Genomic DNA, 18735 nt, shown 5'->3' on the forward strand with positions numbered 1-18735 from the left:
CTGCCCCCCCCTCCCGCCCCACCACTCTGAACGGGGCAGGGAAATAGGCGCCGTGTCTTTTTGTTTCAAGCTTCACTGCCACAGTTTAGGACTGGACATCTCCGTCACACTATTTTTACGTTAAAGGATCTTTAGGAGTACCGTTTTTTTTGGTTTGTTTATTCTTCTGAGATTTCTTTTAAATATGCACATGTGTCCCCCCCTTTCCAAATGGCCGTGTACTGTATACCTTTTTCTCCACTTCGCTGTTTTCACGGACTATCCACCTTGAAGATTGTTCCATGGCACTAAATGGAAATAGTCTTTGTATTCCTTTAGAGAGCCGCACGGCACTCCATCGTGTGTGCCGATATGCCATAGTCGATTCAAGCAGTTCCCTGTTGATGGACATTTGGATTGTTGCCAGCCTTTTCCGATTACAACAGTGCAGCAATGAACACGCATATGTGCTCTTCAAGACCCTCCACCTGGTTCTGAGACGCCGGAATGCTAACTCCAGCCTGCACAACTTCCTTCCCATCCTGTTGACCAGGTCTTGTCTGCAGAAACAGCACTAGGAAGAGAGCCTCTGCTTCATTTTTGTCCTCCAAATCTCCTGCAGTGCCTCTTACTGGGAGACCTAATTCATAGCCAGACCCCCTAACCGCAAAGGAATCTGGGAAATGTAGTTTTTAGTTTGCTTGTCTCTGTCATATAGGAAAGCGCACAAGAAGCGGGTTGGAGTGCCAATCACCACATCTAGCTCACCGACTTAATTCCTTTGTTTTACAACTGAGAAAATTGAGGCTTGGGAGGGTTATGTGATTTGCTCAAGATCACATAACTGGGGCTGTGAACCACCTTAGAAAAGCAGAAGCCACTCCATACACCGTGAACTTATTATTTCTGCACAATAAAACACGACCCCCTCCCCAAGCCTCCTTTTGGATGTATTATAATCATTTAGTGACTGTTATAGACTGAATTTTGTCCTCCCCCACCCTCATTTATATGTTGAAGTACTAACCACGGTACCTCAGAATGAGATATGTGGAGATAGGGTCTTTATAGAGGTAATCAAGTTAAATGAGAACAAGTAGGGGTGGCTCTAATTCAATATGACTGGTGTCTATATAAAAAGAGGAAATTGGAACACAGCTATGTATATTGGGAAGACAATAAAAGGACACAGGGATAAGACGGCCATCTATAAGCCAAGGAGAGAAGCCTGGGACAGATCCTTTTCTCACAACCCTCAGAAGAAACTAAGCCTGACAACACCTTGATCTCAGATTTTTAGCCTCTGAAACTATGAGAAAATAAATTTATATTGCTTAAGCCAGCCAGTCTGTGGTACTTTGTTATGGCAGCCCTCGTAGATCTCAGATCACGTAAGAAGAAAGAAACACGTATTCAGCAGGAGATAAATTTAGTCTCTTTTTATAAACTGCTTCCCTCAATGTTTCTTTCCATATAAATTTCTCCAGCTGCCTTACTTCTTAGTGTTCTAGCAAGCCAGACTCTTTCCGGTATCTTCCCCTATGAGGTGGGTCTATCTCAGAAAATGCTTTCTGCATCTTGCACAGTTCAGAAGTCTCTAGGATGGTGAATTGGCTGCTGCTTTAAATGGTGACGGTACCACCAACCATCAGAAAGACAATATGAGTACCTCGGAGCATTTGCCTCATTGGTTACCCAGCGAGGGTTGTCTCTTCCTTTTCTAACCCACCTCCTTGGGGAACAGTTTTGCCCTAGATATATTTTTCCCCCATTTTCATAGGAGGCAAATGTGGCATGCCAAATGCATTTTTAATGACTGAGATCTGCATTTAAACATATTTTCCATCTTTGCTGGGTCATTAAGTCTTTAAACGCTTCAATATTGGAATGATTTTTATAGTCCAGTGATGCGTGGGTTTGTTCAAGTTAGTAATCACTCTACAATCCTTTGCCCTCAAGATGCTCCAGCAAGAGCTCACCAAAGGGTCGTTTAACACATGGCACTGTTCTGAGTGGGTCCTTTCTTGGCAGCCCATCTCCTGTGCTGGCAATGATTACAGTAGAGCACAGCACAGCTAGGCTTCGGATCTAAAGAGAGTGGATATGGTCCAAGTTACTCTCAGAAATCCCTTCAGAAGTTGCCGTGCTGAAGACCATGACACCATTTCTCACCAAGTCCAACAGGACCAGCTCTCCTTCCAGTGTTGGAACAAAAATCTGTCTCTCCAGTGGAGCTCCAGGGGAACAATCGGCCTGTGTCTAGAGGCCATTCTGGTACTATATAAAAGCCTTGCTAGTGCTCATATAATATATAACGAGAAGGAGACAGGAGCCAAGACCTACAGGGAACAGCAGATTCATACCCCCCCCCCCCTCATATAATATATAACGAGAAGGAGACAGGAGCCAAGACCTACAGGGAACAGCAGATTCATCCCCCCCCCCCCGCCCTCCCCCCCACCTCCTGTTTTGCTGAACACATATCAAGTTACAGCATGGCTAGACACAATATGCAAACAAAGAGAGCACTGGGCCGGGTTCAGAAAACCCAGGTTCGAAAGTCAGTTTAGCCACAAGCACTTTAGAGAATGCTAAGGCAAAGGGCTCTTAGGAGGCCATAGACTCTTAAAGGGAGCATTACCTTCCCTGACGTTCAGTTTCCTCACCTGTAAGATGAGTGTTTTTGAGTTGGATGATCCTGAGGCTCCATTCTGCAGCCCCTGACGTTGGCTAAGTTCTTGGCAGAGAAAGACTGGCCACCTAGGAAAGCCTCAGTAACCCAGTATCCTCCTAGAAAAGCACCAGCCCTCTTCCCCTCCTCCTGGGAACATCATAAGACAGAGTTTGGTAAAAGTGAAAACAAAGATGAGAAATGGGTTCTCTAAGGGGATGCTTGTCAATTCCCATTGCTTGCTTCCTGTGTCTCTTCAGTTCAGCAGCTCTTAATTTAGCACCTGGTAAAGACAAGCAGAGTGCTACGTATTGGAAAGGTAAAGATATATAAATTGTGCCTGACATTGTGGGACTCCCAATCTTGGCATAATTTTGAGTGTTGTATCACAAGTGAGAAAGCTGAGTGTTTTGTTGTGTTTGGAGGTAAAATCCATTGGTAACAACTGTGGTAGCTGAGTACCTTTTTGCTTTTAATTCATTTCTAGATTCACATCTCTTCAGGGCTGTGGTCATCATTAGTGCTGTTCACCAAATATTTTCAGTTCCGTTTCTACTGAGTAGATAGTACAACCATATTTTCCTAAGCCACTGAAATTGGGTGTGCCCATGTGACTTGCTTTGCTGATAAAATGTGAACAAAAGTGGTATGTTTCACTTTCAGGCAAAAGCCTTAAGAGTCATCACATGCTCCATCCTGATTCCTTTCCAATGCTACAGTAACTGGGAATGCCCCAGAGGGTGGAGGCTCTCAAGTCAGTGTCACTAAATGAGGACAAAGTGGAGGAGAGACCTTGCTGATCCATAATGGACATGTAGCATGAGAAAGAAACAACTTTTATTGTTGCAAGGCATGGAGATTTAGAAAAAAAAATTTATTATGGAAAATTTCAAACATATATTTTCATGTATATAGTATATCAAACCTAAATGTTAAAGTCATTACTCAGTTTCAACAATTATCAATGATCAAGTATCAGTTATCAATATATAAGTCTCTGTGATGTGGCGCTTATTTGTTACTACGGTACAACTCAGACTAATCTTTCCTAAAAGAGGAAAGGATGTTATTTTATGGAAATACTAAATGAACGACAAGGAGGTAAAGGGAATGGAAACAAAATTTATGAGATTTGATTTTTATGCCATATATTTGTTAAAAAGTGTATGCTTTTAAGAATTCCGGAGAGCTAAACATCTGTATGAATTAGTTAAAGTAAAAATTCCTTGGGTTAGTCTGTTTGGGCTGTGATGACAGGAATCCACAAACTGAGTGGCTTATAAATAACAGAAATTTATTTTTCACAGTTCTAGAGGCTGGGAAGTCTGAGATCAAGGTGTCAGCAGATTTGGTGTCCAGTAAAGGCCAGAAATTAAGGTCTGTAGAACGTTAAGTACTGTTCTCTCCACAGATCCAGTTTTATGTAGTTTATTTTGTCACAGAAGGACCTTAAGGCACATGTTTTGTTATTCCTCAGGTGTATCTGTTACAATGATAGTAGTATAGCAAAGTTTCCCAACAAAACCTTAACTTGTAGTTTAACCCACTGAGAACTTGTGTTTTCTTAAGTTTCTCTCTCTGTCCACATACACACAGTACGTGGGTGTGTGGCTGAGCTTTCTATTCTGTCCCACTGGTCTTTTGGACGGTTTCTGAGCCAGTACTATTGTCATTGCATTGACTTTGTGGTGTATTTAATTGGCAAGTCTCTCCTGTTCTCTTCTTTTTACAAGTTAATTATTTATTTATTGAGAAATCCAACTAAAACTTTGATTGACATTACATTGAACTTATAGGTTAATCATTAATATAACTAGGTCTTTATAAAGCCCTCCAAAATAAGTCACCCTGTATTAGGTTATACAGTCAAAAAGCATGGAATGTGCTCTATTTATTCAGGTCATTTTCTTTTTCCTTATTTGAATTTTTAAAATTTTAATAGAAGCTTTGCGTATTCTTGGGTAATGGCTTTCTACATAAAGAATTTTGTAATTCTTGTTACTGTGAATGGTATCTTTTTAGTGTGTTTTCTGGCAGGTATTGTGCATGGAGAGAGAGGCTGTTGATTTTTGCAGGTTGATTTTGTGTCTGGCAAACTTGCTGAAACTTAGTAGCTTTAATTTGTTTGAATCTTTGTTTTATCTAAGTTGATGTGTTTTTTTCCACTGCTACAGTAAGAAGCCCCATCCCCCCTCCTTTAATCTCTGTGGTAGGTGGGGTAGGAGAACCGGGGTAGGGGGTAGGGAAAGGATGACTCATTAGGAAGGAGGAGAAGATATCTGGGCCTTTGTGAAATTAACATCTGGGGTCTCCATATCTTCAGAGACTCGCTGTCAGGCCACCGACCACAGTGATGGAGAAAAGATGGCCTAAAGTTCTCTGGTAATGGGGAGGGGACATGCAAAGTGAGAGAGGGAGGGATGCAGAGAGGAGGAGGAAGACAGAGAAAAGGGAAAGGAATGGGGGCTGAGAGGGATTTTGCCTGGGTGTGTGGGGTCCGTGTGAGGCCTGGGAAGTATCAGGGAATGTGGGTGGTAAAGGAGCCTCAGGTTCCAGAAGAGTAGCTGGACCAGAAGATCCATCATCCAAAGCCCTGGGGACCTTTGGTCACTTAACGTGAGGATGAGGAGGGAAGAGCTCTGGCACTGGGAGACAGACTTGGGTACCTGACAATCCCCTCCCACCACCGCCCACGTTGCCCAGTTCATAGAGGCCCCACCCTGATCAAAGTCAGGGCACTGCTGTGATGCTAATGCCCAAAGTTGCCAGAGCCCAGGAACTTCTTAGGCTCCCAACCCCCTACATCCTCAGATCCCCTGAAAGTCAGAGCTGCACCCACAAGGCACACAGAGCTGGGGTCCCTGAGCTTGGTCCTGAAAAGCAGCCTGTTGAGGGAGGAGAAAATGTTGAGAATGTTTTAACTGGGCAGCTTGTTTGCCTTGTTTAATGAGAAGCTGTAACCAAGTATTAGGGTTGCTTTGATTTGGAAACTTCTCTGCACACCTGCGAGGTGGTGAAATGGGGCTGGCTCTGCCCACTGGAGGCAGGATGTGGAGGCCCTGGTTTAACAGCCCAGTTAGTGACCCTGATCTCAGTCCCTGCCTGAGTGGCTGTAAAATGAGGAAAGGAGGAGGGTTTTGTGTTCCCTCTGGGCCTCTCCGCCAAGAGCTTGCCCTGATGAAATTATACATCATCAAGTGCAGTGTGCTTTGCCCCTTTGTGCCTTTAATTAATTCTGCCCCCAGGCACCGAAGCCCTGAACCTAGGAATCTCTCGGGAGAATTTGCTTTTTTAATAGAGATTGGGATGAGCAGAGGCATTAGGCAGGCCTAATCACACAAGGAAGCAGACAGATGCCCTCAGACCCCACTGGGTGCCAGACCCCTTGGGTCTTTGGGGGAGACAAGTTTGGCACTGCTTGTAAGCAACCCTTGGGAGGCCAGACTTTCCTTGTAAATTTATAGCAAACAAACAAACAAAAAAGAGGCCATTTCGGAGCAAAGAAGCCAGAAAAAGGGCCCATGGGGGGATGAGAGAGAGTAAGCCCGGTCGAGTAACCCAGATCCGCTGAGTTTGCCAGGTGCTTCCAGGGGCTGAACAGCCAGGCCCAGGCTGGCCCAGGGCGTCCCCCAAAGCCTGGGGGTGAGGCCTGTGTTTCTGGGTGTGTTTCTCATTTCCTGTTACGGCCTGTCTCCACACGCGGAGTGGCTGTTAAACAGCGGCTTGCAGTGACTCAGCTTTATAAATAGGACATTTACAGTGAAAATTACAGGAAATTCCCAGAGTCTCCTGCCTGAGCTTATTTTAGGTGTGCAGATTACACAAGTGATGTCCCAGCCACCCTCCTCCAGCTTCTGCCCCCTGCAGCATCTGTGGGTATCTGATTTGAGGTAATATCTTCTGCCTGTGACTGGAAACTACCTCAGGAGGCCTGAGAGGGCCAAGGACTGGCACTGTCCACCTCCAGCCTTGTTCAGATGCTGCTGGAGCAGAACAGCTCACTTGGGCTCATACTCACCTTGTCCCAAGTGCTGCGCTGCCACCACACTGACTTTCACTCACTCCCGGGGAGAGGTACATTTATTATCATCATTTTGGATGAAGAAATTGGAATTCAAACCCATGTCTGACTCACTGCGGATCTCAAGAGATTAACCACAGACTCCACTTCCTCTGAACACAGATTAAGAAGGCAAACAGAGTATAGTAAAGAAAAGTTTCTGGAGAGAGGACAGGAGCAGGGTGCCAGGATTCTTTCTTTATATTTCCCTTCTCTTCTTCTCCCCAGGGACACATTTCTTGGCAAGGGGTCTTTTCTGGATATCCAGATGAGCTTGGAATGGCTCAACGGCCCCCGCTGTACCTGGGTATGATGGAGAAGCCAAGAGAGCTGCTGACTCTGCAACTGATGGGGCTCAGGCCACTGCAGGGTTAGGCCACAAACACTGGTCAAATATTTGCCCAGCAACCCCCAGTGTGCTCCAGAACAAGCAGCAGGAGCAGCCCTTGCTGAGTCATTGAATGCTGAGGTGCTCAACAGAAATGTGGATGTGAAGACTTTTTTTCTTTTCTTTCTTTTTCTGGTGGCTGGCCCGTTTGGGGATCTGAACCCCTGATCTTGGACAATGCCTTTTAATGGCTCCCAACTTCTACTCCCTCACAATTAGCCAGGATCTCTCTCGCCAAGGGGCCTGGTTTCTAGGGAGGGCTCTGCTGCTCAGCTGCGGAAACAGGGGCACCTTCTGCATTGTCCTGGTGGACCTGGAACACCCATGTCTTCATCAGGGACTGCCAATGCTTTTCTGAGCTATAGAACTGCATTCCCACAATTTGTGAGATTTCTCCCCATAGATGCCCCAAAGCTTCTGAATTCATCAAGTTCGAAACAGAACACACAAACCAGCTTGTCTCCTTGTGTTCTCTCTTTCAGTTCATGGCACCATAGTTAGAGGCCACTGAATCATCCTAATTCCTCCACTTCTCTCATGCTCCCCTCTCACGTCTAACTGATTCTGCCTCTTGGCATCTGCTTTCATGCAGCCCCAAGTGTCCCTTCACTGCCCGGAGCGTGTAGCCCACGCTGTGTCTTGACCACACCTCTCCCCTTTCTGCCTTTTTCTGACCCAGGGGTGGGCGCACAACCCAAGCTGAACTACTCATAGCCCTTCCCTGGGATTTTCCAAGCTGAAACAGGGAGTTAGACACCTCTTTCTTCTCTCCAAACTAGCTGGGAGGCTGGGGGAGCCAGAGAAGCCTGTGACCGTGTGCCCTACTGCCCAGAACAGCCCCTCTGTTGCAGGAGTGGAGGAGACCGTGCTGCAGAGAGAAGCTGTGGTGAGTGATGGGGAGCGAGGTCCTGAAGGAAGGGGCTTCCTAATCCAGCCATACCCCAAACCAGCCCTCCCCTGGTCCATCCTCCAGGGCCACCAGGATTCTTTTCCCAACTTTTTGTTTTAAAAAAGGTCAAACATGTACTGGCCAGCCACAAAAAAAAAAAGTCAAACTTCAGAGAAGTTTACAGAATAATCCAATGAACACTGCATACCCTTCACCTAGATTCATCACTTATTAGCATTTAGTGACATTTGTGTTTTCTATATATATTCATGTACACATTTTCTTCTGAACCATTTGAAAATAAGCTGCTGACATCAAGACACTTCTCCCCTAAATATTTCAGTGTGTATGTCCTAAGAACATGATCATTTTCCTACACAATCACAATACCGTGATAACATTCAAGAAATTTAACAATGATATAATATTATGTAATATATGTCCATATTCAGTTTTTCCAAGGATATAAATATTATTGTATTTGTTTTTTCCCTTTTCACCTCAAGAGCCAGTCAAGGGTGACAAATGGCATTTACTTGTCATATCTGTTCAGCCCCTGTAATCTAGAATATTTCCCCTGTCCTTTTCTGTATCTCATGATGTTAATATTTTTGTAGCTTTGCCCTCAATTTGGATTTATTTTTTCCTCATGATTAGAGTCATGTTATATATTTTTTTAACAAAAATACAACAGAAATGATAATGGGCTCTTCTCAGTGTATTACATTGAGACACACAATGTCAGTTTGTCCCATTATTGGTGCTGTTAAATCTGATGTCTTTGTTAAGGTGGTATCTGCCAGATTTCTCCATTGTAAAGGTACTATTTTCCCTTGATACCTGGGAAAAATTAAATAAATATATATTCTTTTTTTTTTTTTTTTTTTTGTGACCAGCCGCACCGCGCTCAGCCAGTGAGCACATCGCACCAGCCATCCCTATATAGGATCCGAACCCGCGGCGGGAATGCTGCTGCGCTCCCAGCGCCGCACTCTCCCGAGTGCACCACGGGCTCGGCCCAATAAATATATATTCTTATGCTGGTTCCCTTGGCTCCATTTCCCAGAGGTTGATGCAAAGGGGGCCGGGAGACAACTCCCCTGGGTTGCAATACAGGGGAGGAATGCTGAGCTTAGGGGATTTGAATCTTTTATGATAGGCAGTAAGTCTCCTGACCCTTTATGCAGGAGACATTATTTTTATCATACTGGACACTAAGCATGCCTGCACTTTGCTACAGAGGGAGACACTGTCTCTGTCTTCCAAGACTATTTTCTATACAAACATCCTTGCAAAGGTGGTCCAGAACATAGGTCATGAATGCCCCCGCTCATAAGACATCCACACATGTGACAGACCCATGGAGTACTGTCTCCGAACAGATCCTGGATAATTATCTTTCCACAACACAGTCCAATCATGTCATTTCCCTGTGTGGCTGGTTGGTCCCCAGTACCCATCCTCGCCATCTTCAGTAGTGGACACCAGCACCTCCCCCCACCCACAGCTGTGCACATGGCTTCCCCAAATTCAGTCTGCATTTCCCATCTTCTGTAGCGAATATAAGTAGTGTGTGTAACTTCTGGAAAGTGCCCTTAAAGGATAGGGAGCATACCTTCCTCCTTCTGTCTCCTTTTTCTTGCAACATAAAATAGCAACTTCCCTCCTCCATGGCACCTCCTAATCCTCTCCTCTGCCTTGTTTTTCTCTATAGCGTATAACACCATTTGACACACCATTTATTTTGCTTATTTTGTATACTGTCTGCTTCCTCTCACTAGAATGTAGACTCCATGAAGAGTGCTGGTGCACTATAGTATATTTGTGTCAATTGTTAAAATATTGAAATACTTCTGTATCAATTGGTGACTAGCCATTGCCCCAAGTCCCTATGTGTCCCCCATGGCACCACCCAGGTACCCAACTGTCTTAGTCTTCTCAGGCTGACATATCAAAATACAACAGACTGGTGGCTTAAACAACAGTAATGTATTTTTCACAGTTCTGGAAGCTGGAAGTCCAAGATCAGGATGCTGGCCAGTTAGGTTTCAGGTGAAGGCTCTCTTCCTGGCTTGAAGGTGGCTGCCTTCTTGCTGGGTCCTCACATGGTGAGGAGAGACAGAGAGAGAGAGAGCTCTCTTGGTGTCTCTTCTTAGAAGGGCACTAATCCCATTAGACCATGGCTCCACCCTCACGACCTCATTTAACCCTAATTACTACCCAAAGGCCCCATATCCAAATACTATCACATTAAGGGTTAGGACTTCAACATATGAATTTTGGGGACACAAACATTCAGTCCATAAAGCCAACTAAACAGGTGTTAACTCACATAGTAGGAGGCTCCTACTTCTGCATTAGAGCCAGTGATGTCCTGATTAATCAGAGCCTATGCCAGATCCCTGAGGTGCTTAGTCAATACTTGTTGAATGAGTGCATCATAGATCTTAGGATGGCTCCAAACCTTTCCATTGTCCATCGCAAACTCAAGAGGAGCTAGAGTCAGGCTTTTCAATAAATAAAAATCAGGAAAAAATACAAAGCAGCAGTTCTCTGCTATTTTTTAAAAAAGGACTTAAACCTTTTTTCAAGTCCTTCCTGCTCTTATCTCATCCTACTCCATGGGGAAGAGGAAGTGTCTCTGAGCAGACACATAGAAAGGGAATCATTCTTTTTTTTTTCCTGAGACAAGTAATTGCTAGGATGTTCCTTATATGGACTATGGGACCAGAGAGGGCAGAAGACACAACACAGCAGTGGTGTGAGTGCCAGGAAGGGAACATGAGCCCCAGCAGTCAGCTCAGAGCCACACACAGCTCTCTCACCTTGCCTCTCAGGAGATCCATTCTGTGCCAAGGAGATGGAGTGATTTAAAACATGTGCTGTGGATTGAATGTCCCACCAAAACTCAATGAAGCTTGATTCCCCACTGTAATGGTATAGAGGGTGGAAAGTCAGACCACGGCAGTGTTGAAAGGTGGGGCCTTTAAGAGGTGTTTGGATCATGACGACTATGCCCAGGTGAATGGATTAATCCATTTGTGGAGTAATAGGTTAACGGTTTAGTGGATTGTCACAGGAGTGGCAGTTGTGACCTTATAAGGAGAGCACATGAAAGCATTCCAGCCATTCTTGCCATGTGACACCTGTGTTGCTGTAGAGTCACCACCAAGAAGATCCTTTCCAGATGTGCCCCCTGGACCGTGGACTTCCCAGCCTCCCAAACTGTAAGAAATAAATTTTGTGTTCTTTATAAATGACTCAGTTTCAGGTATTCTGCTACAAGCAACAGAAAATGGACTACTAAAGGCCAACCCCTGGCTCACTTGGGAGAGTGTGATGCTGATAACGCCAAGGCCATGGGTTAAGATCCCCTTACCGATCATCTTTAAAAAAAAAAAGAAAGAAAGAAAGAAAATGGACTACTACATATAGCATGTATCTGTTACATTAAAAAATGAGCAAGCCTTGTTAACCAAGCGATTCCTTGTTCTGGGATCTACCTTTGAGAAACGCTCACACACTTGCACAGGGAAGCATTGCTTATAACAGCAAAAGAAGTTTGAATAACCTAGTTGTCTAGCAGTAGGGAAACAGCTAAAATGTGGTATTATTACAGTGCACTATGGAAACCCATTTACCAATTAAAAAATGATGAATTAGCCTATGCAGACTAATGTAGGAAGACCCTCGAAGATTTGTCATTGAGAGGAAAATAGCAAGTTGAAAATAATACAGGATTTGTATATAAAACCCCCCAAATACATTTTCTGTTCTTTTTAAAACTTCCTTAGAATGTTATCATTTTAAGCATACAGGACAGTTTGGAGAATAAAACAACGAATGCTTGTGAACCCACCATGCAGAGTTTTTTTGTGTGTGCGTGGCCTTTTTTTTGGGGGGGGGATATTTGTTTTAAATAGGAACCATTTTTACCATGCAGCATCTGAAATAAATTTATTTATTCATCCAACAAATATTTGTTGAGTATATACTACATGCCAAACTTTTTCCTGAAGGTTGTGCTAAGCGACGTGGATACAGCTGTGAACAAGACAGACAGGGCTGGCCAGTTAGCTCAGTTGATGAGAGGCAGTGTTATAACATCAAGGTCAAGGATTCCGATCCCCCTACCTGCCAGCTGCCAAAACAAAGACAAATAGCCTGCTCTTTTGGAGCTTAACATTTTGGGGGCAGACAGAAAACAAGCAATAAAACAAATACATTATTACAGATTGTGATAAAGGCTATGAAGAAAACAAACAGAAAATAGGTTTGACCTACTGTATTAGTCTGTTTTGTGTTGCTATAACAAATACCTGAGACTGGGTAATCTATAAAGGACAGAGGTTTATTTGCTTACGATTCTGGGACAGCTGTATCTAGCACAGGCCTAAGGCTGCTTCTACTCATGGTGGAAAGTGGCAGGCCACCTGCGGGTACAAGCACATCACCCGGCAAGAGGAAGCAAGGGGGGGGAGGTGCCAGGGTCTTTTAAGCAACCAGCTCTTGCAGGAACTAACAGCGAGAACTCACTCATTAATCCCCCCACCTAGGGAGAGCATTAATCCAATTCATGAGGGATCCGCTCCCATGACTCAATGAGTTTCCTGCACTGCCACATTGGGGATCAGATTTCCACATGAGTTTTGGAGGGGACAACACATCCAAACTCCATCACCTACCTTGGATAGGAGGAGCAGGGAGGACGATGCGAGGGGGTGGTCTGTGAGCTGAGCCCTGAAGGATGAGAAAGACACAACCATGGGAAGAGCAGTCTGAGAGAGGCCTGGAGAATCTCAGAACCAGGGCTGGCTATAAAATTTGCTAAGCCCAGTGCAAATAAAAATGTGGTCCCTAGCTAGGGGAGGGAAAGTCAATCTCCCCTTTCCAGGGGCTTACTGCCCCAACCCAGGGCAGATGGGAGACCCCCCGCCCCCAAAGGAGTAGGACCTCTGCCTGGGACACTCTTGGTACCTGCATTGGGACTGGGTGAGAGATGCCTATCATCACAACTGTAGTGCTAAGGCTAATGTCGGAATCCTGTCGACATAGCCAATTGCAAAGCTAGGCTCTTATCGGAATCCTGTTTGTGACACCAATTCTGTAGCTACACGGACCATGCCAGTTGTCAGGCTCTTGTACTTGCCCCTAATCCTGCACTGACTGGGCCAATTGTCCAGCTAGGGCTGGGTCTGGAGCTCACAGACCCCTCAAGCCCATTCCAGACTGAGTCACAGACCCTTCACACACCAGGCTGGGTCAGCAGACCCCTCACACGCAGGTCTATGAGCTAGGTAATCGGCAAACAGGTCCTTGGAAGCCATAGGCTGGAAAGCACAGCTGCGTACCTCGTGGCCACCCAAGGCAGTAGTCAGCCAAGGTGGTGGTGCCCTGCAGGCCCACTAACTCCACCCACACACAACCTGCCCATAAAGAATGCTGCACCACCCCCAACCTGCCCCGAGGCAAGGGGGCCTGATTAAATTATTCTATTTTCCCAACACCAACCCTTATGTACCTTTCAGTTAAAGTTTACACGGGTTCGGACCCCTATATAGGGATGGCCGGCTGGCTCATTTGGGAGAGCGTGGTGCTGACAACACCAAGTCAAGGGTTAAGATCCCCTTACTGGTCATCTTTAAAAAAAAAAAGTTTACTTTATCTATTATTATTATTGTTATTTTTGGTGGCTGGCTGTACGGGGATTGAATCCTGGATCTTGGTGTTATCAGCACCATGCTCTGACCAACTGAGCTAACCACCAGCCCTCAGTTAAAGGTTAAATTGCTCATTCTTTCAGTAAATTTCCATAACTCACCTCTCATTCTGATGCTTCCTATCTGCCCTTTAAGATAATGCCTCTGGCACAGAAGTCAAGAGACTGCCTCATGCCTAAGCTGAGCCTGCAGACATCCTTACTGAGCATGCATGAATATCTGACCTTTGACCTTGGAGGGCACTCCTGCCGTCTTCTGCACACGCCCACAGCCTAGCACCGGAACAGATCACTGAGGGACTCCTCCAAACCCTTTAATGCTCCAGGCCTCTCACCACCCCTAACCACTTCCCCATAAATCTACTACCTTCCCCATAGTGGGGAAGGCGGGTCTGAGGTGCTAATCTCCTGCCTTCTCACAATGGCTGCCTTGTGATTAAACTTTCTTTTTCTACTGCAGACACTCGAGTGTGGTGTGACTGGCTGTCTGTAGTGCAGGCAAACAGATCCACTAGGTTCGGTAACACCAGCTGGGGCAGATGACTGCTACGGTGCCTAGTCTATAGATGCCACACCACATTCCTGACTCCAGCCCTCCTTGCGACCCGGCCCAGGATCCTGTCAGGGGTGAAGGGCCATGGTGGAATGTGGGCCTCCCCCTGCCAGTGCACCTGGGCAGAGAGTGGCAATGGTCACAAGGAGGAGGAAAGGGGAGGCCAGGTGGGACCCAGGGCCCCAAAGAGCAAGGAGGCAACAGGAGGTAGAACTTGGGGTTCACTGAGGCTCTGAGTTCAGTGCCAATGTTATGTATGCTCCATTGGCCCATCAGGCTTGACTACAGGCACAAACGCAGAGATAACAAATCCAGGGAATGGGCTGGACCAGTCACACAACTTTCATGCTGGGCCTGAATCAGTTAAAACACCCTCAGATAAGTCATTTCTGAAAACTTAGATTATTTTCTTACATGCTATACAGAGAGACCAAGAAGAGTCTAAACACAGAGGCCTTGCTGGGTTTCCCCACTGAGTCTATAAGCATCAGATCATACTTTTCTTGTCCAGTCACATTTCTCCCTGGCTATGCCTGCTTCATAGAACCTAAGCATAAACATCGACAATTTCCCCTACATCTTTGGGTGTTCGAAGGCTGCTGTGTCACATAAAACTATGACATAATAAAATTTGTTAGGCCTTTTCTTCATATTAATCTGTGTTTATCAGGTGATTTTTTAGAGAACCTTCAGGAGGTTGAAGGGCCTGGATGAACCCAGTAGAGTGAGCTGAGCTCTTCTCTGTCATCCTAGCAAGTTGCACCTCGCCTGCCCAGTCTCTTCCACCAGACACTAGCCCAGAGGAAGCAGCCGGCCAGCTTACAGGACGACTTGTCTGAGGAAGGCAGCAAAGGCCAAGCGTGCTGCCCCCTGCTCCTTGCTCCTTACACCCCTTCCGCCTGGCCCAACACGATGGCCTTGCCTCTTAAAACCCACATGAAAGAACAGGAACAAAGGTGAGCTCACAGGAGAGTGAGGACCCGGAGAGGAACAGGAGACAGAACCCATGGTTATATCTGTGACATCAACCTGAACCTTGGTTCTCTCGGATGCAAAGGGTGTCCTTCCTGCTGGCCCAAACCCTTTCTTCTCGGTTCTGAGGACCTGTGGGGATGAGGGGCACTGGCTGTTTAAGCAGAGAGCTCCAGCTGGGCTTCCATTTTCATTCAAATATCAATTACAAAGGCACCTCAAGGTTTCCCTTGTGTAAACCATTAAACCAGTAAGAAATTTCCAACAAGGGAAGAGGCTTGGAGAAGGAGTAGGCGGTGGGGAGACCTAAGGCTTAGGAGAGAGGAGAGATTTGCGGGGCTGAGTCTTGGGAAGAGCTGACCGCCAGCTGTCCAGGCTTCTGGCAGGCTGCTGGCATGGCTCAGTGGCCCTGGGGAAGTAAGGCGCTGTGGGGAGCGTTCTTACAGGCTTTGTTACTGCTGATGCACACGCAGAATGGGAAGTGCAGTCCTGGTTTGACCTAACCCTCAGTCCCTCTTTAATTGCTATAAAAAGCAGTCATTTTCACCCTCCCTAGTGGCACTGGAGTGCTGGAAAGGTTAATGGAAAGAAATTAAACTAAAAGTAATGTCTTAAACCTATTAATTTAAAATGGCCAAAAAGAAAAAGAGTCTGCAGAAGAAAGAAAACTCCTGCCTTTAATTCCCATTAAATGGGCGAGGGAAAACTCTCTCCTACAAATTATTGAGTCGTTATTGTTCTCCAGTATCTGCAAAGAGAGGTGTCTGGCTCCAAGGATGTGCTAAAGAGCTCTCAGGACAGTCATTTAACTGAGGACAAATAGCCTGAAGAGATCCAGCTTTTCTCACGGTGGCTTCAGGAAGTTAATAAGAACTCCAAGAAAGAATAAGTTTGGGAAGCACTGGGTTAAAAGAAGTAAAAAGGGCTTCTTTACCATAGAGCCTTAAATATATTAATGTACAATGTGAATTTTGAAGAAGGGCATGGAAGACCCTGCTGGTTTCCTACTCAACAACATTCCCCGTACGTGTCTTTGCTAAGATAACCTCGATTTTGTCGGGTTATAATATGTGTGTGTTTCATGGGCTCCTCCCCAGTTCCTCCCCAGGGAGGAACATGGATAGATCCAAGCCATTCCCCTCGACAAGGACTGCTTTAGATATGAGCATATGATACAGCCCCGCATGTAAGGATGTAAAGGAAATCAGTCTTGGGGATTTCTAGGAAGGTTTTCTTAGCCCTCAAAACAAGTCATAAGACTAAGATTCTTTCCCTTCTGTCTTTGGGCATTGTCATGTGATGACAAGAGCTTGGAGCTGCAGCAGTCATATTGGCCAGTCTTGGGGATTTCTAGGAAGGTTTTCTTAGCCCTCAAAACAAGTCATAAGACTAAGATTCTTTTCCTTCTGTCTTTGGGCATTGTCATGTGATGACAAGAGCTTGGAGCTGCAGCAGTCATATTGGAATCATGAGGGAAAAGCCAAGAAAATCTGAGAGAAGCTGATTTTGATCTCTGATGTTGTTAAGCTGTTGCATTAACCACCTCTGGGATGGCCCTTTACGTTTGTGACTTTGTTGTTTAGGCCATGGAGTATTCTGTAATTTTAAGCTTAGAGCATTCTGAAACTAAAGAAGACTCAATATGCAGACAGTCCCCAATTCATTTGACCACAGACGGTCCCCTCAGAATAGGGGTCTACTGAGAATGCTTTGGGAAAGGTTGATGGAGTAAGGGACGGACTTGGGAGTCAGACACTCCAGTTTCTACTATAGGTTCTAAAAATCCCATGAGTTTCTGTCTCATTTTCAATTCTATGCAAGGAGCGTGTTACCTAAGACAACATAGGTCAAGTGCCTAATACTATGCATGGCACATAGTTGGTGTGTCATAAATAGTTGTTCTTAATAGAATATTGGGAGTGAGGGAGGAGAGGAGTAGTCCAGTTTGACAATTTCATTTATGCCAAAGAGTTCTAACCAATCCAAAAATAAAATCTGTGTTCCCTGGCTTCATACTCATTTAGAGAACTCTCTTGCCTCCACTCAGCAGGAAAAAGATAAAATAAAGATACCATAGATGTCCTAGGCGAGCTCTCAGCTCTAGTGCCCACAGTTCCTCATGTTTCTGCTAAATAAAGCCCCGGGTTCTGCTGGGATGAGCTCCCTGGACGGCCAGTGTCCCTCTGTGCATACTAATTGCTCTGGGACACTCCTCAGTGAGAACATCCACATGTCCCAGGTGCCCAGCCTGCCCCAGAAAAGCAGTCTCCAGTGTAGATGCTCAAGTGGATGTCAAGAAGATTGGGCTCCTCGTCCAGACCGCTGGCTGAGTCTCAGGGCAGCAGCCAGCCGGCAGGTGACCCAGGGCTTTGCTCTCTTAGCTTTGTCCACTGAGGCATTATATCTGTATGCATGTATTACATCCCCAGAAAAAGAATCCCAGGATCTTTCCTCTTGTGTGTTTTTGTCTTGCTTCCTCGAGGCCCATGATGCCAGCTGAGGTCATCAGTACGAAAACCAAACTGATGGGATGAGAGCTGCTGGGAAAACAGAATAATTTAATCAGGCTCCCCTCGCCTCAGGGCCGGTTGGGGGTGGTTCAGTAAACTAATTGTGTGTGTGGGTGGAGCTGGTGCGCATGCGTGGTCCGGGCGTTGCTGGCAGGCCCTCCAGCGGAGGCAGCTTCCCTGGTCATGCTTTCCAACCTGTGGCTTCCAAGGACCTGTTTGCTGGTGACCTAGCTCATAGACCTGCGTGCGAGGGGTCTGGGGATCCAGCCTGGCGGGTGAAGGGTTTGTGACCCAGTCTGTGAACGGGATTGAGGGGTCTGTGAGCTCCAGACCCAGCCCTAGCCTGACAATTGACCCAGTTGGGTTAGGATTACCGGCAGGTAAAAGAGCCCGACAGGAGAAGATGGGTCTGCCATTTTTCTACATCTTTGAGTTGCACATCAAGTCTGGGGCTGATCCCTCCCCACTTGTGTGGCCACCCAGTTCTGTGATCAACAATGACTTCGAGTTGACAGGTGTAGCCATACTTCATCACCACCACTAGGAGCTGGCTGACAACTTCGGAGAACGGCCTCAGGGGACCTGCGTAGCCTCTTCTCGGCGTTCAGGGCGCTCGGGAGAGCACGGCCAGGCTGCGCATGCGCACTGCCGAGGCGGTGCCGAAGAGGAAGAGGGCGGGAGGAGCCCTGCTCCCTCCCAGGCCAACCCCGGAGGATTGCGCGTGCGTGTGCGCGTGCTCACCCGTGCATATCGCCCCACAGTGTTGGCGCGCCCTTAAGGAAGGCGTGAGGGAGCCCGGCAAGTGTTACTACCCCCTTTTACAGACCAGTTAGTAGGGGCTCAGAGAGGTTCAGGGGCCTGCCCAGGGACATCCGCAGTCAGTGGCTCCTAGGCCGTCGCTCTTCCCACGGGGAACAGGACACTCGCTGACCAAGGACGGGAGAGAGAGGTACATGAAGAAGCGTCTGGACTGCCGCAGGCTCAAGCCACCAGA

The 18735-nt window shown here is 46.3% G+C and overlaps 1 protein-coding gene across 1 annotated transcript in view; it reads left to right on the top strand.

Annotated features, from left to right (window-relative positions):
- The window catches only part of LOC103589437 (chromosome unknown open reading frame, human C14orf183), a 42927-nt gene extending 24408 nt beyond the window's left edge, over positions 1-18519 (top strand). The window contains 5 exon segments of the mRNA XM_008571412.1: positions 6939-7017; positions 7878-7984; positions 15013-15215; positions 17449-17587; positions 18286-18519. Coding sequence (XP_008569634.1) covers positions 6939-7017; positions 7878-7984; positions 15013-15215; positions 17449-17587; positions 18286-18519 — 762 coding nt within the window.
- Positions 18520-18735: the final 216 nt, after the last annotated feature.

The sequence above is a fragment of the Galeopterus variegatus genome, unplaced genomic scaffold, assembly GCF_000696425.1.
Source record: "Galeopterus variegatus unplaced genomic scaffold, G_variegatus-3.0.2 Scaffold687, whole genome shotgun sequence".
NCBI lineage: Eukaryota > Metazoa > Chordata > Mammalia > Dermoptera > Cynocephalidae > Galeopterus > Galeopterus variegatus.